This window comes from Saccopteryx bilineata, chromosome 3 (genome assembly GCF_036850765.1).
Source record: "Saccopteryx bilineata isolate mSacBil1 chromosome 3, mSacBil1_pri_phased_curated, whole genome shotgun sequence".
Taxonomy (NCBI): domain Eukaryota; kingdom Metazoa; phylum Chordata; class Mammalia; order Chiroptera; family Emballonuridae; genus Saccopteryx; species Saccopteryx bilineata.
The window spans coordinates 311,467,922-311,491,017 of record NC_089492.1 but is presented as its reverse complement, the minus strand read 5'-3'; the positions used below and the strand labels follow the sequence as shown (position 1 = coordinate 311,491,017).

The 23,096-nt window shown below is 44.9% G+C and overlaps 2 protein-coding genes and 1 non-coding gene across 7 annotated transcripts in view; 2 read left to right on the top strand and 1 right to left on the bottom strand.

The window, feature by feature from the left end:
• The first annotated feature begins 767 nt into the window (after positions 1–767).
• C5AR2 (complement C5a receptor 2) lies at positions 768–11,662 on the top strand. 3 transcript variants are annotated; one of them, XM_066271695.1, is made up of 4 exons: positions 768–906; positions 1,078–1,184; positions 1,328–1,408; positions 10,071–11,662. In XM_066271695.1, exons 1-4 carry the CDS (start codon positions 858–860, stop codon positions 11,097–11,099), a joined length of 1,266 nt encoding a protein of 421 aa, XP_066127792.1. In that variant the 5' UTR covers positions 768–857; the 3' UTR covers positions 11,100–11,662. The 3 variants fall into 3 exon arrangements, with proteins under 3 accessions (XP_066127792.1, XP_066127793.1, XP_066127794.1); XM_066271696.1 differs by lacking the exon at positions 1,328–1,408; XM_066271697.1 differs by lacking the exons at positions 768–906; positions 1,078–1,184; positions 1,328–1,408 and adding an exon at positions 5,100–5,241.
• Positions 1,081–23,096, top strand: part of DHX34 (DExH-box helicase 34) — a 54,374-nt gene continuing 32,358 nt past the window's right edge. The window contains exon 1 of one of the 3 annotated variants that reach the window (XM_066271694.1): positions 1,081–1,184. The gene's annotated coding sequence lies outside the window, so the exon portion shown is untranslated. Of the gene's footprint in view, positions 1,185–1,334; positions 1,409–10,106; positions 10,126–23,096 lie in introns of those variants that run through there. The other 2 variants (XM_066271690.1, XM_066271689.1) reach the window with 2 other exon arrangements.
• TRNAA-UGC (transfer RNA alanine (anticodon UGC)) lies at positions 4,591–4,666 on the bottom strand. The gene has a single exon. It is a non-coding gene; the product is annotated as a tRNA-Ala (tRNA).

Below are 23,096 nucleotides of genomic sequence, written 5' to 3'. Positions count from 1 at the left end.
CACTTTATAGGTGCGGACATAAAGTCTTTGGGGGATGCTTAGTCCTGAAACTTGTTCCTGGTGGGCCTGGAATCGGTCTTATTCTTCTGGCTCTTGAGTCCACGTTCTCAGCCTCTGGGCTATGCTGAGAGGGAGCTTGACAACCACTACGGTCAACATCTTCCCATTTTATTTTATTTAAAAAAATTTTTCCACTGATGAGAGAGAGAGAGAGAGAGAGACATCAACTTGCTGTTACATTTAGTTGTTCCACTTCAGTGTGTACTCATCACTTATGGATGGCTTCTTATACGTGCCCCAACCAGGGAACAAACCTGCAACTTTGGTGTGCCAAGATGACACCTGATGCACTGAGCCACACGACCAGGGCCCAACATCTCCCCATTTTATTTATTTATTCATTTTAGAGAGATAGAGAAGGGGAGGAGCAGGAAGCATCAACTCCCATATGTGCCTTGACCAGGCAAGCCCAGGGTTTTAAACAGGCGACCTCAGCGTTTCAAGGTTGACGCTTTATTCACTGTGCCACCACAGGTCAGGCTAACATCTTCCCCTTTTACAGTTTAAAAACTGAGGCCCAGGCAGGACAGCTTGTTTGTGTTTTGTATGCCTCTGAGGCCTCAGGCTCTGTGGTCAACAGCCTTGGCATTTTTGTGGAGGACATGACCCTGAGCTGTCTCCCTCAAAACATGAGAGGCAGGAGAAATATTTATCTGTCCTCCAGACTCTGTAGAGGGCAGACAGGAAGGGCTGGGCACATATTTGGAGTCTGGAAATGATCCCCAGGCCTCCTAGGTCAAACCACTCGCAGGTCTGGCTTCCGGGAAACTGGTGACACTGAGATTGTGGTTGGGAACATGGTCGGCTCTCCACCCACCGAGCCCTCTCTGACTTCATCCCTGCCGGGTAATTTTGGGAGGTGTGAGTCATGAGATGAAAACAGGACACACACACACCGTGGGAGCAGGAAAAGGCCACTTTCCCTGGTTATGAAGATTTGCTGGGGGCTGTGAGGTGGCAGGGCCCAGCGGTGTCCTAAGGCTTGGCAAATGGGACACACTTCAAAAAATCCAACAGGTGCCAGACGCTCCGGAGAGACCTCAGACCTCCAGGGTGGTGGCTGTGGATGCAGATTGTGCTCCAAAGAGGCATTTGGCCAAATTGGGACCCTCTTGCAAGAAACGGTAAGGATTGAGGGAGGTAGGGAGGGAGGAAGGGGAGGAATTCCACAATCTTGGCCTATGAGACTCATTCTTTTCAGAATCTGGGCATCAGAACTCGAATTTGAGAAAAGGAATCTTAATCACTATCACATTGAAATCCTCAGCTGAATCCCAGGCTCTCGGATTGTCTCGGGCAGCCCAACAGAAGAGTGTTCCAAAGGCTCCAAATATATCATCACACCCAGGTATCTAGGAAACAGTCACTCTCAAACTGCACCTTCTGGAAAATCCACTAAATGGTCACATGGCCCGTGTACAAGCCTTTCAGTTCAATGATTCCACTTCTTAAGGCCATTCAACTTTCTTTTCCTGTCTAACGCACCTCAAAGGCGCGCACATAGGGACCGGGCAGTAGAGCATCTTAGGCGCCGAGCACTCAGGTAACTGGCACCCGGGGTCAAGAAATAGTACGAGCCCAATCCCAGAGTCCCTTTAGGTCCCCAGCCCTTGTCACTACCCATTCTTGCATAGAATTCTCCAGCCTGTTTTTGAACTTTATGTGAATGGGGTGATTCAGTAAATTCTCCTGTGTGTCTGTCTCTCTCTCCTCTGTATGGAATCCATCCGCGTTCATTCTCATGGTCGTAGACTGACTATTCCACCACGTGAATAGCCTAGGTATGTTTATTTATTCTTCTAGGGGTGAAGATTTGTACACCTTCTCGTCTCGGGGGCTGCTACGCACATTCCAGGGCGTGTCTTTTGGTTTCGTATGTTCCGCCTTGGTAGACTGCCACGCGGTTTCCCGGAACAGCGGGTCTGGCCAGACTGGCACACAGACACGCTGGCTTGTAATTGCGAGGAACTGATAGAAACCCAAGTGACCCTGGCCCTGGCCGGTTGGCTCAGCGGTAGAGCGTCGGCCTGGCATGGGGGGGACCCAGGTTCGATTCCCGGCCAGGGCACATAGGAGAAGCGCCCATTTGCTTCTCCACCCCCAGCCCCTCCTTCCTCTCTGTCTCTCTCTTCCCCTCTGGCAGCCAAGGCTCCATTGGAGCAAAGATGGCTCGGGCGCTGGGGATGGCTCCTTGGCCTCTGCCCCAGGCGCTAGAGTGGCTCTGGTCGCGGCAGGGCGATCTCCTACCCCCCCACCCCTGGTGGGCAGAGCGTCGCCCCTGGTGGGCGTGCTGGGTGGATCCCGGTAGGGCGCATGCGGGAGTCTGTCTGACTGTCTCTCCCCGTTTCTAGCTTCAGAAAAATACAAAAAAAAAAAAAAAAAAAAGAAACCCAAGTGACCCCTTGGAGTATCTGTTCTTCAGCTTCCCTCTTCATCCTTTTACTTGCCAAATAACAACTAAGCACCTGCTGTGTGTCCGATGCCGCCCTGGATGCCAGGGGAGATCTGACACTGAAAAATGGGGATGATAATCATAATCTTGACTGACATTATTGACAATGGGAACAACAATAATGACTTATTTCATGGGGTTGGTATAAGGGTTATGCCTAGTGGTCCATACATGTCATCTATTATGTGAATTATTATAAAATAATAATCATGGTAAGTATGTTTCATATGTAGATATAAACATACAAATATAATTTATTGCAGGGGTTGGGAACCTATGGCTCACGAGCCAGATGTGGCTCTTTTGATGGCTGCATCTGGCTCACAGACAAATCTTTAATAAAAAAATAATAACGTTAAAAATATAAAAAATTTTCATGTGTTACAATCCATTCATTTCCTACCGCTCATGTTCATGGTTGCGGGTGGCTAGAGCCAATCACAGCTGTCCTCCTGGACAACACCAAATTTTTATTGGATAATGCGTAAGGTACATGGGTCATTGTATGGCTCTCACGGAATTACATTTTAAAATATGTGGCGTTCATGGCTCTCTCAGCCAAAAAGTTTCCCGACCCCTGATTTATTGTATAAAATAATAGTGCTACTCATTGATTATCATTAAATATCCTTTAGTTTGAGGCTGGTGAATGAGCATGACATGCCCAGACAGTGGACTGACCTTTTATTTTATTTTTTTAAAATTTATTGGTTTTAGCGAGAGAGGAAAGGGGAGAAAGAGAGAGAGAGGAACATCGATCTGTTCCTGTATGCGTCCTGACTGGGGGTTGAACTGATAACCTCTGCAATTTGGGACGATGCTCTAACCAACTGAGCTATTCAGCCCGGGCATTGTGGACTGACTTTGAAGCCATTGTGAAGACAGGAGGTGATGCACGTGCAGACAGGGACACAGACCTGAGCCACATTAATTGGACAAGATTAAGGGATTACAGTGGGTATTGAATGTTCCCATTTCTGTTTAATATATAGGGTGGGGCAAAAATAGGTTGACAGTTGTGAGTATGCAAAACAGTGTTTATTCTTTTTGTTTGTTTGCTTGTTTTTTGTTATTTTTTATTTTTTATTTAGAGAGGGATAGACAGGGACAGACAGTAATAAAGACAGATGAGAAGCATCAATCATCAGTTTTTTGTTGCGACACCTTAGTTGTTCATTGATTGCTTTCTCATATGTGCCTTGGCCGTGGGCCTTCAGCAGATCTAGCAACCCCTCGCTCAAGCCAGTGATCTTGGGTCCAAGCTGGTGAGCTTTTTTGCTCAAACCAGATGAACCCGCGCTCAAGCTGGCAACCTCAGGGTCTCGAACCTGGGTCCTCTGCATCCCAGTCCAATGCTCCATCCACTGTACCACCTACTGGTCAGGCAACAGAGTTTATTCTTGTATTATCATTTATTAATTATTAGTAATTAAATATTTTCCATACAAACAACTGTCAACCTACTTTTGCCCCAACTTGTATTAAAATGGAAATAACATACATAAACTGACTGAATTGCTTATGCAAAGAATTTCCTGGAGCTGGGGAGAGAGGGGACAGAGGGTGTGTCTAGATAAGCAGACAGTGGTGACAGCCACTAACACTTAGCTAATGTGAACCAGGTGTGGTGCTCAGCTCTTCACTGTAATTAATTTGGTGAATTCTCAAACACTCTCTAATGTAAGGATATTATTATTACCATTTTATGGATGAGGCTGCTGAGGCACGGAGAGGTTAAATGATTAGCCCAAGGCCACACAGCAGGTGAAGGTTTGAGGGTTTTTTGTTTTTTTTGTATTTTTCAGAAGTTAGAAGCGGGGAGGCAGTCAGACAGACTCCTGCATGAGCCTGACCAGGACCCACCTGGCATGCCCACCAGGGGGGTGATGCTCTGCCCATCTGGGGCGTTGCTCCATTGTGGCCAGAGCCATTATAACACCTGAGGCGGAGGCCAGGGAGCCATCCTCAGCGCCCAGGCCAACTTTGCTCCAATAGAGCCTTGGCTGAGGGAGGGGGAGAGAGAGATAGCGAGAAAGGAGAGGGGGAAGGGTGGAGAAGCAGATGACGCTTCTCCTCTGTGCCCTGGCCGGGAATCAAACCCGGGATTTCCACACGCAAGGCCGATGCTCTACCACTGAGCCAACTGGCCAGGGCCTTAAGTTTTGAGTTTTTAAAGTCTGCACATGTTTCCTCCAGGGATGACAAGTGTATGAAAACACAGTGCAAGACTTCAAACACATACAAAGTGGTTCGGCATCCCAGCGGCTACTTAGCTTCTACTTCACTTTAAGTAGGGTGGAGGACCAGAGGGAGTGCCCCAACTTCCCCTTTGCCTTTCCTGTTGTGCCAGCCCTGGCTGGAACTCTGGGCAGTGCCAGCTTGCCTTACATCAGCAGAGAGCCTCAGGCTGGTCCCTCTGACAGGTCCCTGGGCCCTTGTTCTGTGCCACGTGCTCTCCCTATATTATTCAAGTCTTCCCAGACCGGTAAGGTAGGTTCACCTTTGTGACTCACATTTGTCAGACAAGGACACCAAGAGAAAGACAAGCTAAACTGAAACTGAGTCACAGAGCCTGCGTCTGCTCAGAGCCACTGGCTGTGCTGCCTTCTAACTCTCCTGAATCTAAAATTTTTGGACAATAATATTCTGGGGCCCGGAGTCCTGGAGTGGGCCTAACATAACACAGTTTGAAACTCAGCTCTGCTACTTGCTTAGCTTAGCGATTTTAGGTAAGTTACTTGACTTCTCTACATCTTAGTTTCCTCATCTTTAGAACGGGTGTAACCATGGCATTTAAAATCAGAGGGTTGTCTGACCAGGCAGTGGCACAGTGGATAGAGTGGCAGCCTGGGATGCAGAGGACCCAAGTTTGAAAACCTGTGGTTGCTGGCTTAAGCATGGGATCATAGACGTGACCCTATGGTTACTAGCTTGAGCCTAAGGTTGCTGTCTTGAGCAAGATGTCACTTGCTCTGCTAGAGCCCCCTGATGAAGCATATACGAGAAAACAGTCAATTAACAACTAAGGTGCTGCAACTATGAGTTGATGCTTCTCATCTCTCTCCCTTCCTGTCTGTCTGTTCCTCTCTCTTAAAAAAAAAAAAATCAGGCCCTGGCCGGTTGGCTCAGTGGTAGAGCGTCAGCCTGGCGTGCAGGAGTCCTGGGTTCGATTCCCGGCCAGGGCACACAGGAGAAGCGCCCATCTGCTTCTCCACCCCTCACCCTCTCCTTCCTCTCTGTCTCTCTCTTCCCTTCCCGCAGCCAAGGCTCTATTGGAGCAAAGTTGGCTCGGGCGCTGAGGATGGCTCTATAGCCTCTGCCTCAGGCGCTAGAATGGCTCTGGTTTCAACAGAGCAATGCCCCGGATGGGCAGAGCATCGCCCCCTGGTGGGCATGCTGGGTGGATCCTGGTGGGGCGCATGCGGGAATCTGTCTGACTGCCTCCCTGTTTCCAACTTCAGAAAAATACAAAAAAAATTAAAATAAAATCAATCAATCAATCAATCAATCAATAAAATCAGAAGGTTGTTATAAGAATGATATTTAGCGGTGCTTGGAGCACATAACACAAGTGTTCAATAGATGATGGCTTTTAATAATAACCACACCAACAGCAATAATTATTATCATTGCTCTGATAGATCAGGTCACTCTCTGCTCTGTACCCTCCCATACCTCTTATCTCACGTGAAATAAAAGATTAAATCTTAAATGCCCCAGGTGGCCCCCAATATCTCTCTGTTCCCATCTCCCCGAACCTCTTTGTCTACTCCACTCTGGCCACACTGATGTTCTCAATGTTCCTTGAACATGGCCAGCATATTTCTACCTCAGGGCTTTTGCACAGCCTGTTCTTATTGCCTGGCACTCTCCACCCAAGTCCCCAGACAGCTCCCTTCCTCACCTCCTCTATGGCTTTCTTCAAATGTCACCTTCTCAGAGAAGCCCTTCTTGACCACTCCTTTATAATTTCAACATAAGGAATTAAAATTTCCTGTGTGATTTTTTTTTTCTTTTGCCATAGAATTTGTCACTTGGAAATACTGGATATTTTGTTTATTTATTCTTTACTGTCTGACTCTTCCCACTAAAGTGGCAGCTCCAAGGGTAAGGGCTTTTTGTCTGCCTTGTTGCCGCTGTGTGTCCAGTGACTGCTGTGGAGAAAGTGCTCAGGAGCTACGTTAAATGAATAAATGAATAAATGAATTTATAAATCATTTTAGAGAATTCAACATTTTCTCTTCCTGTTTTCCTAATACTATCATTACTTTAAAAAATTGCTCCAGTGGGATTCTAGAAATGTTCTGTTTCTTGACCTGGCTGCCAGTTACCCAGTTGTGTTCAGGTTGTGAAACCCAGTGAGTGTTAGCTGTGTGATAAGTGTGCTTTGACGTCTGCATGTGTCACTGTGATCTCATTTATCTTTGGAAAAAGATAAAAAAATTGCTCCAGAGGCACATTTCCTTTGCACTAAGATTTGAAGATACAGATGAAGAAGAACCAAACACTTTTGCTGTAACTACATGGTAACCTTTACTTCTTTTTTTTTTTTTTTTTTTAGTGAGAGGAGGGGAGGCAAAGAGAGCCTGGCAGGAGCCCCAACTGGGATCCAGCCCACAAACTCACTAGGGGACAGCGCTCTGCCTATCTGGGGCCCTTGCTCTGCAAGTGGAACTATTGTTTTTTTTAGCGCCTGAGGCAGAGGCTATGGAACCATCCTCAGCACCCAGGTCCAACTCACTCCAATCGAGCCATGGCTGCAGGAGGAGAGGAGGAGAGAGGGAGAGATAGAGATATGCCACGGACCAGCGCAGCTAGTAATTCTGGGTCATGAGGGAGAATGGGTGCAGAATTAAGAAAATAGACTCACCGAGAAAAGAAGATGGGATCGGGAGACCTCTTCAATGCTGATGCAATATCAGAGAAAGTGAGCTCCCGGTCTTCACTTTATTATATAGCATAGAAAATTAGAGCCTTTAATCCAATATACAAATAGGGAAGTCTCTGATACAAAGCCACTCATCTGAGGCATAGATTGGATTTCTCATAAGAGTGTACCACCCTACATCATGCAACAGTCAAAGGCAGGAGTCCCCAAACTACAGCCTGAGGGCCACATGCGGCCCCCTGAGGCCATTTATCTGGCCCCTGCGCACTTCAGAAGGGGCATCTCTTTAACTGGTGGTCAGTGAGAGGAGCATAGTTCCCATTGAAATACTGGTCAGTTTGTTGACTTAAATTTACTTGTTCTTTATTTTATTAATAAATATTGTATTTGTTCCCGTTTTGTTTTTTTACTTTAAAATAAGATATGTGCAGAGTGCATAGGGATTTGTTCATAGTTTTTTTTTATAGTCCGGCCCTCCAACGGTCTGAGGGACAGTGAACTGGCTCCCTGTGTAAAAAGTTTGGGGACCCCTGGTCAAAGGTGTGGAAAAGCTTAGTGTTGAAAAGATCTTAGTATTAAAAGATCTTAGTATTAAAAGAGTGGGAAAGGCTCAGTCCCAAACCAAGCCTTAGGCTACAACAACCCTGCCAGCCTACAGCCTGTCTTCCACAGAGATAGAGATAGAGATAGAGATAGATAGATAGATAGATAGAGAGAGAAGTGAGAGGAGGAGGGGTGGAGAAGCAGATGGGTGCTTCTCCTGTGTGCCCTGACCAGGAATCGAACCTGGGACATCCACAGGCCAGGCAGATGCTCTACCACACCAACTGACTAGGGCTGCCATTTCCTCTCCTTTAAAAAAAAATTATTTATTTAGAGAGAGAGAGAGAAAGAGAGAAACATCAATTTGTTGTTACACTTACTTATGTACTCATCTCTCTCCCTTCGAACTGCAACCTTGGCATATCAGGACAATACCCTAACCAAATAGGCTACCCAGCCAGGGCTTTATCTTTCCGTCTCTTGATGGATATTCAGATTCCAGTATTTCAAATTCTAGAATTTTATGTTGTTAATAGGTGAGTGTTCTAACATGTCAATGCTTTAGAAATTCATTGTCCAATAAGGTAGCCACTAGCCACCTCTAGCTATTTTTTTTTTCCTGAAGTTGGAAGTGGGGAGGCAGTCAGACAGACTCCCGCATATGCCCGACTGACCGGGATCCACCCAGCATGCCCACCAGGGGGCAATGCTCTGCCCATCTGGGGCGTTGCTCTGTTGCAACCAGAGCCATTCTAGTGCCTGAGGCAGAGGCCATAGAGCCATCCCCAGCGCCTGGGCCATCTTTGCTCCAGTGGAGCCTCGGCTGCGGGAGGGGAAGAGAGAGACAGAAAGGAAGGAGAGGGGGAGGGGTAGAGAAGCAGATGGGCGCTTCTCCTTTGTGCCCTGGCCGGGAATCAAACCGGGACTTCTGCACACCAGGCTGACGCTCTACCACTGAGCCAACCGGCCAGGGCTGCCACCTGTAGCTATTTACGTTACTGAAAATTTAGTTTCTCAGTTGTCCTGTCCCCGTTTCAAATGCTCAGTAGCCACCTGTAGACAGCACAGGTCCAGAACATTCTCATCAACACTGAGAGGTTGGTAGGGCAGTGCTGCTTTAGAATTCCAACTAAGAATTGGCTAGGGTTCTAATAGTTGAATATTTTGGAATTCCAAGATTTTTGACATGATTGTGTTCTAGCATTGTAATATTTCAGAATTTCGAGATGCTAATAAGCTGGGGTTCTAACACTCATGTTTTAGAATTCCAGTGTATTTACCAGCCAGTGTTCTGACACCAGTATTCTAGAATTCCAGTATTCTAACTTGGGTTCTAGGTTGGAATATTCTAGAGTTTCAAGATGCAAATGAGCTAGTTCCAACAGTATTTCTAGAATTCCAATATTCAGAAGTGCCAAAGTTCTAACATTGTCATATCTTAGTATCTAAGATACTGATTGGCCTTGGCTGGGTGGCTTAGTTGGTTAGGGTGTCATCCTAGTAGGCCAAAGTTGCGGGTTCCATCCAGCCAGGGCACATACAAGAATCAACCAATGAAAAACAACCAATGAATGAATGCGTAATTAAGTGAAACAACAAATTGACGTTTCTCTTTTTCTCTCCTTTCTCTAAAATCAATTAAAAAAAATACTGATGACCTGACTAGGTGGTGGTTCAGTGGATAGAACATCAGACTGGGATGCAGAGGATCCAGGTTTGAAACCCTGAGGTTGCCGGCTTGAGCACAGGCTCATCTGGCTTGAGCGTGGGCTCGCCAGCTTGAGCACAGAGTCACTGGCTTGAGCCCAAAGGTCACTGGCTTGAAGCCCAAGGCCAATGGATTGAGCCCAAGGTTGCTGGCTTGAGCAAGGGGTCACTCACTCTGCTGTATCCCACCCCCCATCAAGGCACATATAAGAAAGCAATCAATGAACAACCAAGGTGCTGCAATGAAGAACTGATGCTTCTCATCTCTTTCCTTGCCTGTCTGTCCCTATCTGTCCCCCCCACCTTTGTCTCTGTTGCAAAAAATATATATACCGATGGGCTGGCATTCCTATAACTGAGGATTCCAAGGGCCTGAGAGTTTTCATCACCAAGGTTTTATGGCTTTTGTCTCCCATCCAGGTGAGTGGGGCCTCGATGGAAAACACGTCACTCGTATATGATTATGAGCACTATGGTGAGATTCCGGACTTCCCTGTGGACTGTGCTGATGGCACCTGTGTCTCCCTCGGGCCCCTCCGCATGGCCTCTCTTTTGCTATATGCTGTGGTCTTCCTGATTGGGGTGCCGGGCAATGCCATCATGGCCTGGGTGACCAGGAAAGAGGCCCGCCGGAGGGTCAGTGCCACCTGGTTCCTCCACCTGGCCGTGGCAGATCTGCTCTGCTGTTTGTCTCTCCCACTCTTGTCGGTCCCCATCGCCTGTGGGGGTCAATGGCCATACGGGGCAGTGGGCTGCTGGGCCCTGCCCTCTGTCATCCTGCTGTCCATGTACGCCAGCGTCCTGCTCCTGGCCGCTCTCAGCGCAGACCTCTGCCTGCTGGCCCTCAGGTCCACCTGGTGGACTGTGGACCGACGAGCGTGCAGGGTGCGGGCAGCCTGTGGGGCAGCCTGGGCCGTGGCCTTGCTGCTGACCGTGCCCTCGGCCATGTACTACCGCCTGCACCAGGAACACTTCCCGCCCCAGCTGGAGTGTGTGGTGGACTATGGCGGCTCGGCTCTGGCTGAGAACATGCTGGCTGCCACCCGGTTTATTTTTGGCTTCCTGGGACCTCTGGTGGTCGTGGCCAGCTGCCATGGTGCCCTCCTGTGCTGTGTGGCCTCACGCCACTGGCCATTGGGCCTGGCTGTTGTAGTGGGCTTTTTTGTCTGCTGGGCCCCCTACCACATTCTGGGGCTGGTACTCACCGCAGCTGCCCCGCACTCTGTGCTCCTGGCCCGGGTGCTGCGGGCTCAGCCCCTGGCTGTGGGTCTGGCCGTTGTTCACAGCTGCCTCAATCCTGTGCTCTTTCTGTATTTTGGGCGGGCTCAGCTTTGCCGGTCACTGCCAGCCACATGTCGCTGGGCCCTCAAGGAGTCACAGAGCAAGGATGACAGTGTGGTCAGAAAGAAATCTACCAGCCATGACCTGGTCTCGGAAGTGGAGGTATAAGCTAGAGAGAAACCGGTTTGTATCATCCTATCCCATTTCACAAACTGGCTTCAGGCATAGATAGATCCAGGGGCTCAATGATATTGTCATGTATTCCTTTATTCCAGGGGTCGGGAATCTTTTTGGCTGAGAGAGCCATGAACGCCACATATTTTAAAATGTAATTCCATGAAAGCCATACAACGACCCATGTACATTACGCATTATCCAATAAAAATTTGGTGTTGTCCTGGAGGACAGCTGTGATTGGCTCCAGCCACCTGCAACCATGAACATGAATGGTAGGAAATGAATGGATTGTAATACATGAGAATGTTTTATATTTTTAACGTTATTATTTTTTTATTAAAGATTTGTCTGCGAGCCAGATGCAGCCATCAAAAGAGCCACATCTGGCTCGTGAGCCATAGGTTCCCGACCCCTGCTTTATTCACTCAACAAACATTCATTATGCACCTGCTGTATGCAAGACCCTATTATAGGCACTGGAATGTAGCAGTGACCAAAACAGACACAAATCCCTGCCCTCAGGGAGCTGACATTCTCGTGGAGGAAGACAGACAATAAGCAAAGAAATAAAGAAATATGAAATATGCCCCTTGAGTAAGATGATGTTTGAGCTAAGATCTGATAAAGGGAGGGAGGAGCCATGCTTAAATCTGAAGAAAAGCATTTCAAGCAGAGGGAACAGCAAATGCAAAGGCCTTGAGGTCGAATGTCCTTGGCATTCTCTGAGAACAGTGAAGAGGCCAGTGTGAATGGAGGAGAGTGGGCAAGAGGGAGAGAGGTGTGAGACACAGAGGGAGAGGTGAGGGGGTGAAGGGGGATGAACTTTGAAAGCCTTATAGACCATAGCAAACGTTTGGGAATCCAAGGGACAGTCCTGAGCTACCGTTACCATATAAAATACAAAACGCCCAGTTAAAGTTGAATTTCACATCCATAACAACAAAAGTTTTTAGCATGAGTGTGGCCCATGCGATATTTGACATATACTTATGTTAAAAAATTATTTGTTGTGGATCTGAAGTTTAAATATAACTGATTAGTCTATAATATTTTTGTTTTTTAAATCAGGCAACTCTATTCTGAGCAGAGAAGGACCCTGACTTAGATTTTTTTGTTTAGGTGAGAGGAGAGGTGATAGAGAGACAGACTCCAGCATGCACCCTGACCAGGATCCACCTGGCAAACATTGTCTGGGGTTGATGCTGAACTGAACAGGCTATTTTTAGCACCCGAAGCTGACGTGCTTGGACCAATTGAGACACTGGCTGAGAGAGAGGAAGAGAGAGGGGAGGGGGAGAAGGAGGGGGCGAAAAGCAGATGGTTGCTTCCCATATGTGCCCTGACTGGGAATTGAACTTGGCCTTCTGCACACTGGGCTCTATCCATTGAGCCAACCAGACAGGGCCAACTTAGTTTTTTTGTTTTTATTTATTTATTTTAAATAAGAGATAAAGATAGACAAGAAGGGAGAGAGATGAGAAGCATCAACTCATAGTTGCAGCACTTTAGTTGTTCATCGATTGCTTTCTCATATGTGCCTTGACTGGGGGGACTCAAGCTGAGCCAGTGACCCCTTGCTCAAGCCAGTGACCTTGGGCTCAAGTCAGTGACCATGGGGTCATGTCTATGATCCCACGCTCAAGCCAGCACCCCTGTGTTCAAAGAGGCGACCCTGTGCTCAAGCTGGTGAGCCTGCACTCAACCCGGTGACCTTGGGGTTTCAACCCTGGGTCCTCAGCATCCCAGGCCAATGCTCTATCCACTGCTCTACTGCCTGGTCAGGCCAATACACATTTTTAAAAATTTATTTATTTATTTATTTAATGGAGACAGAGAGAGAGTCAGAGAGAGGGATAGACAGGGACAGACAGACAGGAACAGAGAAATGAGAAGCATCAATCATTAGTTTTTCATTGCGCATTGCGACACCTTAGTTGTTCATTGATTGCTTTCTCATATGTGCCTTGACTGTAGGCCTTCAGCAGACCAAGTAACCCCTTGCTTGAGCCAGCGACCTTGGGTCCAAGCTGGTGAGCTTTTGCTCAAACCAGATGAGCCCGCGCTCAAGCTGCTGACCTTGGGGTCTCTAACCTGGGTCCTCGGCATCCCAGTCCGATGCTCTATCCACTGCCCACTGCCTGGTCAGGCCAATACACATTTTTATAAAGTTAAAAATTTAGTCCTCGACTGCACTAGCCACAGTTCAAGTGCTCAGTAACTATATGTGGCTGGTGGCAACCATGTTACGCAGAGCAGATAAAGAATATTTCCATCGTCATGGAAAGTTCTATTAGGCAGGGTTTCTCTGGAATCTCACCTGCTCAGATCTTTCAGACCACACAGTATGGCGCCTATGTATAGAGTCATTACTCCAGAACAACACATTATCCATAGTTTCTCCTTTCAAGTGATTCTTACAACAAACCAAGGAGGTGGGGGAGATGCTTCACTGTATAAGCTGAGGCCCAGCAAGGTGATGTCATTTGCCCAAGATCACACAGCAAGGAAATTACAGAGCTGAGATCTGACCCCACATTTACCTGACTCCAGTGCCCAGGTTCTTCTTTATTATGAAATTTTCCTTCAATTCCTTGTTCAAATGACACTTTCTCCAGTGAGCCAGCCCTGATTCAACCTCTTCCCATTTTCTCTTTTCCAAGTTTCTGGATCACAAGTTCCCAGCTGAACTGTAAATTCTCCAAGGGTGACATCTGGGCTGCTTCAACTTCTTTGATTGAGAGATAGATAGATTTTTTTGGAAGAGAGGAAGGGAGAGAGACAGAGACACACACAGAGAGAAATATTGATTTGATTTATTGCTCCACCCATTCATACCATCATTGGTTGATTCTCGTTTCCTGACCTGGGATGAAACCCACAATCTCAGTATGTCGGGATGACGCTCCAACCAACTAGGCACTTGGTCAGGGCCTCAACTTTTTTTGTGTGTGTGTGACAGAGACAGAAAGAGAGAGAGAGAGAGAGAGAGAGAGAGAGAGAGGGAGAGAGAGATTATTAGTATAAATTACTAAGTGATTTAAACTACCACTTTTTATACTATTTATACTATTTAAATAGTATAAATATTTATACTATATATTTATACTATTTATATTTATCACTTAGTTTAAATTACTAAGTGATTATCCTGATAAATCTCATGCCAATCTGGCACTATACATAGTTATTAGAATATTATTGAAATATATATATATATTTAGTGAGAGAGAGAGAGAGAGAGAGAGAGAGACAGGAAGGGAGAGAGATAAGTATCAATTCTTCATTGTGGGTCCTTAGTTGTTCATTAATTGCTTTCTCATTATGTGCCTTGACCACGGGGCTACAGCAGAGTGAGTGACCCCTTGCTCAAGCCAGCGACCTTGGGCTCAAGCTGGTGAGCCTTGCTCAAACCAGATGAGCCTGCGCTCAAGCTGGCGACCTTAGGGTTTCGAACCTGAGTCCTCCATGTCCCAGTCTGATGCTTTATCCACTGCGCCACCGCCTGGTCAGGCTCAATTTGTAATTCTTAATCCCTTCAGTTTTTCATTAATACCCCCCAACTCTCTTCCCATCTGGGAACTGTCAAAATGTTCCCTGTATCTGAGAGTCTTTTTCTGTTCTGCTTGTTCATTTCTTTTGTTTTTTAGATTCAGTGGTTCATAGATATGTATTTATTGCCATTTTATTGTTTATATTTTTTATTCTTTTTAGAGAAGACTCCAATATTTCATGTAATACTGGCTTGGTCATAATGAACGCCTATAACTTTTTCTTGTCTGGGAAGCTCTTTATCTATCCTTTGATTCTAAATGATGGTTTTGCTGGGTAGAGTAATCTTGGTTGTAGGTTCTTGTTTTACATTGCTTTGAATATTTCTTGACATTTCCTTCTGTCCTGCAAAGTTTCTGTTGAAAAATCAACTGACAGTTTTATTGGAGTTCCCTTGTAGGTAACTAATTGCTTTTCCTTTGCTGCTTTTAAAATTCTCTCTTTGTGTTTAAACTTTTGTGTTTTAATTATGATGTGCCTTGGTGTGGGTTTCTTTGGGTTTATCTCATTTGGTAAATTGCACTTCCTAGACTTTTATGTGTAGTTCCTTCACCAGGTTAGGTAAGTTTCCCATCATTATTTTTTTCAAATAGCTTTTCATTTTCTTACTCTTTCTCTTCTCCTTCTTGCATCTCCAGGCTGTGAATGTTGATATGCTTGAAGTTGTCTCAGAGGCTCCTTACACTATCCTCATTTTTAAAATCTTTTTTATTTTTGTTATTCTGATTGGGTGTATTTTGCTTCCTTATATTCCAAATTACTGATTTGTTTCTTAGCTTCATCTACTCTTCTATTGATTCCCTGTAAATTATTCTTAATTTTAGTGTATCCTTCATTTCTAACTGGTTCCTTTTTTTTTTTTTTTACAGAGATAGAGAGAGTCAGAGAGAGAGAGAGATAGGGACAAACAGAAACGGAGAGAGATGAGAAGCATCAATCATCAGTTTTTCATTGTGGCACCTTAGTTGTTCATTGATTGCTTTCTCATATGTGCCTTGACCGTGGGGCTACAGCAGACCGAGTAACCCGTTGCTCAAGCCAGCAACCCTGGGTCCAAGCTGGTGGCTTTTTGCTCAAACCAGATGAGCCCACACTCAAGCTGGCGACCTCAGGGTCTCAAACCTGGGTCCACCGCATCCCAGTTTGACACTCCATCCACTGCGCCACTACCTGGTCAGGCCTGACTGGTTATTTTTTTTTAAATTTTATTTTAGAGAGTAGTGAGAGAGAGAGAAGGGGGGAGGAACAGGAAGCATCAACTCCCATAGGTGCCTTGACCAGGCAAGCCCAGGGTTTTGAACCAGTGACCTCAGCATTTCAGGTCAACGCTTTAACCACTGCACCACCACAGGTCAGGTCTGACTGATTCTGGTTTATGGTTTCCATGTCCTTTTTTATGCTGTTGAAGTTCTCACTAAGTTCATTGAGCATCCTTATAACCAGTGTTTTGAACTCTGCATCTAGTAGATTACCTGTCTCTATTTAGTTTAGTTATTTTCTGGAGTTTTGTTCTGTTCTTTCATTTAGGACATGTTCCTTTGTCTCCTTATTTTGGCAGATATGAATTAGGTACAGCTGTTAAGTTTCTGGGGCTTGGTAGAGGGGCTTAGGGCTTAATGTAGTAGGTGTCTTATAAGGTCCAGTGGCACACCCTCCCTGTTCACCCAAGCTGGGCACTCCAAGGGTGCCACCCATGTGGATTGTGTACACTGTCCTGTTGTAGGTGAGCCTTGATTACTGTTGATATTTCAATGGGAGGGATTTACCCCTAGACTGGTTGGTTGCAAGGACTGGCTGTGATCATGTGGAGAATCATCTGTTTAGGGCCTCACCCCATGGAGCAGGACTTCAGCAGGGCTCTGGTGCCCAGTGAGTCCACCCCTTGAATGTGTAGCTTGTGGAGGTTATCGGATGGTGCTTCAACATGGTAAGAAGCTATCCACCAGGTGAGATGTCTCTGGAGCCTCCTGGGAGGTGCAGGCCAAGGTCAGCTGGTGCCTTTGTCCTGCCTGGGATACCCAGCATGAGCTACAAAGTGATCTGTAGGTAGCTACTACATGTTCTGGACTTGGAAGTGGCCAGGAGAGTCCAAGCTGTGAACCAAGGCTGGCTGCCACTAGTTCTAGGGGCTATTTAGCAAGAAATATGGGGTACATAGAGGACAAATGCTGCTTGATTGAGAGATATTAAGAAAGTCTGAAGCATGAGCCAAGACCAGCCATTTGTATGGGAAAACCACTGGAAGTAGCTTGGGTAGGCCTACAAAGTGGATAGGGTGGGGTCTTAGAGATTCCTCAGGGCAGGGTGAACAGTAATTAGGTTAATGGAGACTCAGACATGGTGCCCACCTACTGGCTCTGTGGAGAAAGGACACAGCAAAGGAACAATGGCTTCTGCCAGCACTTCTGTCTAGAGAAAGCTGCCTCTCCAGCCCTCACCTTACTGCCAGAGAATTCAGTTCTTCCCTGTGTGTCCCTGGTGCTCTTCAAGCTGCTGCCCCAGTGAGATGCTCTGCTGCTCAGAGAGAGTGAATCTGAGTAAATCCACGTGGCAGTCCTTTAAGGGGAACTGCCTGGGACTCAGGCAGCACTCCGTCTCACTCAGTCACAAATCGTCACTGGTTTTTACAGACAGAAGTTGTGAGGACTTCTCTTACAGACAGAAGTGTGGGGCCAGGACCCCTCGATCCTCAAGGGAGACCTCTTCAGCTGAGATATCCCTCTCTATTTTTATCGACCACACATGGGTGTAAGGCCAGCCCCCTTCCCGCCTCTGCCCCTCCTACCAGTCTGATCTGGCTTCTTCTTTAATTCCCTAGTTGTAGGACTTCCATCCATCCAGATTTCAGGCAGTTCTGAATGATGGTTGTTCTGAAGTTTAGTGTGGCCATGGCAGATGTCAAGTACTAAATTTACCTATGCTGCCATCGTGACGGGATGGGCCACTTTAATTTCTGTCTTTCCTCCACCCATCTCAGGTCTTAAAAAGAGCCAAACTATCTTAATTTGTCTACCTCTTATTTTCTCCCAATTGAACTGTGAGTTCCCTGAAGGTGGGGATCTCTATCTTGCTATCTGTTTTTTCTTTATGGTATTTTTAAAATGCTTTTATTTTTTACAAACTTACTTAATTGAAATGAACATTGAGCATCTACTATCTGTGATACTGTGCACTTCATTATTTGACAGCTACAAATTATGAACCTGGCTGGGTAGCTCAGTTGGTTAGACTGTCATCCCAATATGCCAAGATTGCAGATTCAATCCCAAGAACAACCAAGGAAGGCATACATAAGTGGAACAACAAATCGATGTTTCTCTGCTCTTTCTCTCTCTACCTCCCTCCCCTCAAATCAATAAATAAAATTATGAGAAAAAAGAAACAGCTATGAATTAGTCTCATATAATACACTTATGAGGTAGGTAATCCCATGTTACAAAGGAGGAAAATGAGATGTGACTATTTGCTAGTAAAAAGGCTGAAGTTTAATTTCTTAAAGATCATGCTTTCTTATTAGCCTGCCTAATTTCTTTCACAAATGAATAGGTCTGTTTCAAGTGGGGGAAGAGAATGGGGTATCTGTCATTCGGGTACATCTCAGAAAGCAAAGAGAAGTACCTTCTCTGTTAAATACTTAATTAAAAAATAAAAGTGTTGCCTGACCAGGCGGAGGCGCAGTGGATAGAGCGTCGGACTGGGATGCGGAAGGACCCAGGTTCGAGACCCTAGCTGAGCGTGGGCTCATCTGGGTTGAGCAAAAAGTTCACTAGCATGGACCCAAGGTCACTGGTTCAAGCGGGGGGTTACTCAGTCTGCTGAAGGCCCGCAGTCATGGCATATATGAGAAAGCAATCAATGAACAACTACGATGTTGCAACAAAAAACTGATGATTGATGCTTCTCATCTCTCTCCATTCCTGTCTGTCTGTCCCTATCTATCCCTCTATCTGACTCTCTCTCTGTCCCTGTAAAAAAAAAAAAAAAAAGTGTTTGCCTGGTCAAGGCACATATGAGAGTTGATGTTTCCTGCTCCTTCCCTGTCCTCTCACTCTCTCTCCTCTCTAAAATGTATAAATAAAATTTAAAAATATTAAAAAGAGAAATATTTAAAAAAATAAAAATTAAAAAAAAATAAAAGTGTACCTGACCTGTGGTAGCTCAGTGGATAAAGCATCAACCTGGAATGTTAAGGTCCTCAGTTCAAAACCCTGAGCTTGCTGGGTCAAGGCACATATGAGAAGCAACTACTATGATTTGATGCTTCCTGCTCCCCTCCCCCTTCTCTCTTTCTCTCCTCTCTCTAAAATCAATAAATAAAATCTATTTTAAAAGGGGGTAAAATGAGTGTTATAGATTACCTGAATGCATCTACCTAATAATCAATGGAAGTAACTAACAGAGAACTGCGAAATCCTCCAGCAACATGTTATTTCTTGTTTTTTTCTCCCTGAGGTCCAAACACTGTATCTATTTTCTTACTCAAAGACCTAAAATTATGATGTGAATTATAATTCTGATGACAAACCAAGATGAAGTCTTCAACAATACATATTTTCTTCCTTGGGATTTTGTTCTGAATTCTCATACATAAATTATTAAGACTAAGCCTGCCTTATAGAATGATTTATGTTCTGGGACAATATATGTAACTTCATAAAAAATGTGTGCGTGGGATATCCTGCTGTTAGTCCAGTGGGATGTACTTTATTTTTTTATTTTTATTTTTTTATTTTTTTCTTCTTTCTTTTTTAAATAAAAATATGTACTATGTCATAGCCCTATACCCAGTAATCGAAGACAGTGACATTCAAACCTTTTCAACCCACGGCACATGTAAACGAATGACTAAAATCCTGCAGCACACCAAAAGAATATTTTGTTTCTTGAAGATCTGACAACAATTATGTCTAATGTTAACTCATTCTCACCAGATTTATTGATTTTAGTGAGAGAGAGGAGGAAGGGGAATAGAGAAGAGAGAGAGAGAGAGAGTCAGGAACAATGAGCTGTTCCTGTGTGTGCCCTGACCGGTGATCAAAACAGTTAACTGGCAAGGGCGGGCAGTGGGATGTACTTTAAAAAGTTCTTCTTTGATACATTTTATTTGTTTTTAGGAAAGCATTTTATTTATTTTTTTTTAAATATTTTATTTATTCATTTTTATTGGTGAGAGATAGAGAGAACGGGGGGGAGGAGCAGGAAGCATCAACTCCTGTATGTGCCTTGACCAGGCAAACCCAGGGTTTTGAACTGGCAACCTCAGCGTACCAGGTCGACGCTTTATCCACTGCGCCACTACAGGTCAAGCCTTTGATACATTTTATAAAAGGTCTTGTGTTTTTAAAATTTTACTTTGATTTCTTGTTGCATCAGCCTTCCTTTTAGTTGAGAAGAATCCATTTTATGAAAGCTTTCAAGCATATTTTTGTGCAACTTTACATAGAAGTTCCTTGATCATTAAAAATAACCTTTCTTGCCTGACCTGTGGTGGCACAGTGAATAAAGCGTCAACCTGGAAATGCTGAGGTCACCGGTTCAAAACCCTGGGCTTGCCTGGTCAAGGCACATATGGGAGTTGATGCTTCCAGCTCCTCCCCACCTTCTCTCTCTGTCTCTCTCTCCTCTCTCTCTCCCTCTCTGTCTCTCTCTGTCCCTCTCTCTCTCCTCTCTAAAATGAATAAATAAAATTTTAAAAAAAGAAATCTTAAAAAAAACACCTTTCTTTTGTTTTTTGTAACTTCTGCTTCCCTGTTCTTAAACTTCTTTGTTTACTTTTTTTTTTTTTTTACCACAAATGTATTGTTTTTCTTAACTTTTCAAAGAACCTGGTCTTAATGTTTTTTCCAAGAATTAGTTTCAAGTTTGCTACTCAATAGTAATTTTGGAAGTTTGTAACTTTTTTCTTGATTTCATATTTGTTGTTTACTTCCTCCAAAAAAATTTGTAGTTCTCTTTTGCAGATTTGAAGCAGAGTGTTTAGTCATTTCTTTTCTATCTTTGGATAAAGATGTGGGAATTGACTTCTCTATATTCAATCTGCTTCCCAAAGTTTTGATATTTACATCTGTCAAAAGTTCAGAAACAATAGAAGTGAAACCAATAAACCACAGAAGGAGTAATTACTAAAAGCTTATAGTACACACATTAGAAATCAGTTTGCAAGGAAGCACTCGAACCAAACCGTGGAATGAGGCTTAGATGTATAGTCTCAGCGACTTGCTTATGATATTAGAATTGTCTTAAATAATTAGGAGCTGGTGAGTGGTTACCTAATACCCACCTTGGGAAATAGTTCAACTTTTGCTTAAAATTTCCGGGTGTAATAGCAAGAAATGATTCAGGTCAGGTTAGCCTTGCAAAATAAGCTCAATTCAGCTTTGTTTGTGTGATGAAACTGGTTATTTCTGCTTAGGGGATTTTCAAGCTTGGTCTCTGTTTTTTAATTTAATACATCCAGCTTTCCACTTGACACCCCAACTTGATGTCCAGCACATAACTTAAACTTCATATGAAGAAAATGGATCTCTAGGTTTTTCTTTCTCAGCCCTTCTCCTGCATCTTCCCCATCTCAACTGATGGCAACTCCCTATTTTCAGGTGCTCAGGCCAAAACCTTTGGGATCATCCTGATGTCTCTCTTTTCTCTCACATTCCATGATGAGTCTGTCAGCCAATCCCTTCAGGCTCTACCTTAAAATATCTTCAGAATCAGCCGCTTCTCACCATCTCCTCTGCCATCATCCTTGTCCAGCCACCACAACCTCTTGCCTAGTCCAGCAGCCTCCCCCCAGCCCCCCTTTCTCATCTTGGTCACCTACATCTGTTCCCATCACAGGAGACAGAGGACTCTGATAGAATCTAAGTCAGATCAAGTCTCATGTTCCTCCTCTGCTCAAATCCCCCCCCCCAGGGCTGTCACCTCACACAGGTTGGAAGCCAAAGGCCTGGCCACTGTGTCTGATCCATCCTCTTCCTCTCCTCATCTCATTCCCTACTATTTCCCCACCTTCACTCCAGCCACACAAACCGCTTGTTGGTCTTTGAACCAAGCAAGTTCATTGCCATCTCAGCTTTTTAAATGTTTATTTTATTGATTTTAGAGAGAGCAGAAGGAAGAGAGAGAGAGAGAGAGAGACCAGAACATCGATCTGTTCTTGCATGTACCCTGAACGGGGATTGAACTGACAATGTCTGTGCTTCGGTAGGATGCTTGGCCAACCAAGCTGTCCAATCAGGACAATCATCTCAGTTTTTTAAAGATGCTATTTATTATTTATTGACTTGAGAGAGAGAGAGAGATATCAAATAGTTGTTTTGCTTATTTATGCATTCATTGGTTTATACTTGTATGTGCCCTGACCAGAGATGAACCCGCAACCTTGGTGTGTGGGGAAAAGGCTGCAACCAACTAACCTACCCGGCCAGGTTGGCCACCATCTCAATCTTTGTATTTGCCGTTTCCTCTACTTAGAATGCTCTCCTGTAGGGGTCCTCATGGCTCCCTCCTCACTTTTTCCAGCTCTCTGCTCAAATGTTACTTTCTAGTTGTCTCTAACCATGACACTTAAAATTGCCTGCTCCTCACACCTTTCCTGCTCTGTTTTGCTCCATAGAGAAGGCAGTAGGCCTGAGAGTCTACTTACTTTGATCTCTGTGTCTGTCTCCCCTACAAAAATGGGAGATTCACAGGAGGAAGGCCTTCATCTGTTTTGTTCTCTGTGGTGTCCTTGGAGCCTAGACCTGACTCCGGAACTGAAGGCTATATCTTCTGAACAGCAATATTAAAAGAATAAAAATTTAACATTGGCCCTGGACCAGTGGCTTAATGGCTAGGGCATCCCCCTGTTTGCCAAGGTCGCAGGTTCCATCCTAGGTCCGGGCAGGTATGAGAAGCAGCCAATGAATTAGTGCACAACTAAATGGAACAACCAAGTGGAACAATAAATTGATGCCTCTCCCCTGCCTCCTCTCTCTTCTCCTCCCTCTCTCTCTTCTCCTCCCTCTCTCTCAAATCAATGGGGAAAAAAACCCTAACATTTCTTGAGCACTTATATGTACAGTAGTGAAAAAAGTGTATGTACCTCATGTATATTTTCATTTATTTTTCCCAACAATCTTGAAAAGAAGGTATAACTCTCGTTATAAATAGCGAAACAGGCTGGCTCTGGCAATGACTGGCACATCTAGGACTAAAGAGGACTCACTTTTCTCGTTCACTTAGTTCTTCATTCAACAAGCACCTGCTATCTAATCCCTATAGTGGATGCTGGAGAACACGGGACCTCCAAGGAAGAAATGGCCCCTGCCTTCAGGGAGCTGGGGAGTTGAATTGGGTTATTCATAGTTATTCTATACAATGAATAAATCCTGGGAGGTGTTTTAATAGTGTCTGGTGTCCGACAACCTCCCTCGTTGGGTTAAAATTCCAGCATCTGGTCGA

Coding starts and splice junctions, on each gene's coding strand:
- C5AR2 (XM_066271695.1), top strand. CDS start 858: ATGGTCGGCTCTCCACCCACCGAGCCCTCTCTGACTTCATCCCTGCCG. Junction 907..1,077: donor TCTGACTTCATCCCTGCCGG/GTAATTTTGGGA, acceptor AAAATCCAACAG/GTGCCAGACGCTCCGGAGAG. Junction 1,409..10,070: donor AAATATATCATCACACCCAG/GTATCTAGGAAA, acceptor TCTCCCATCCAG/GTGAGTGGGGCCTCGATGGA.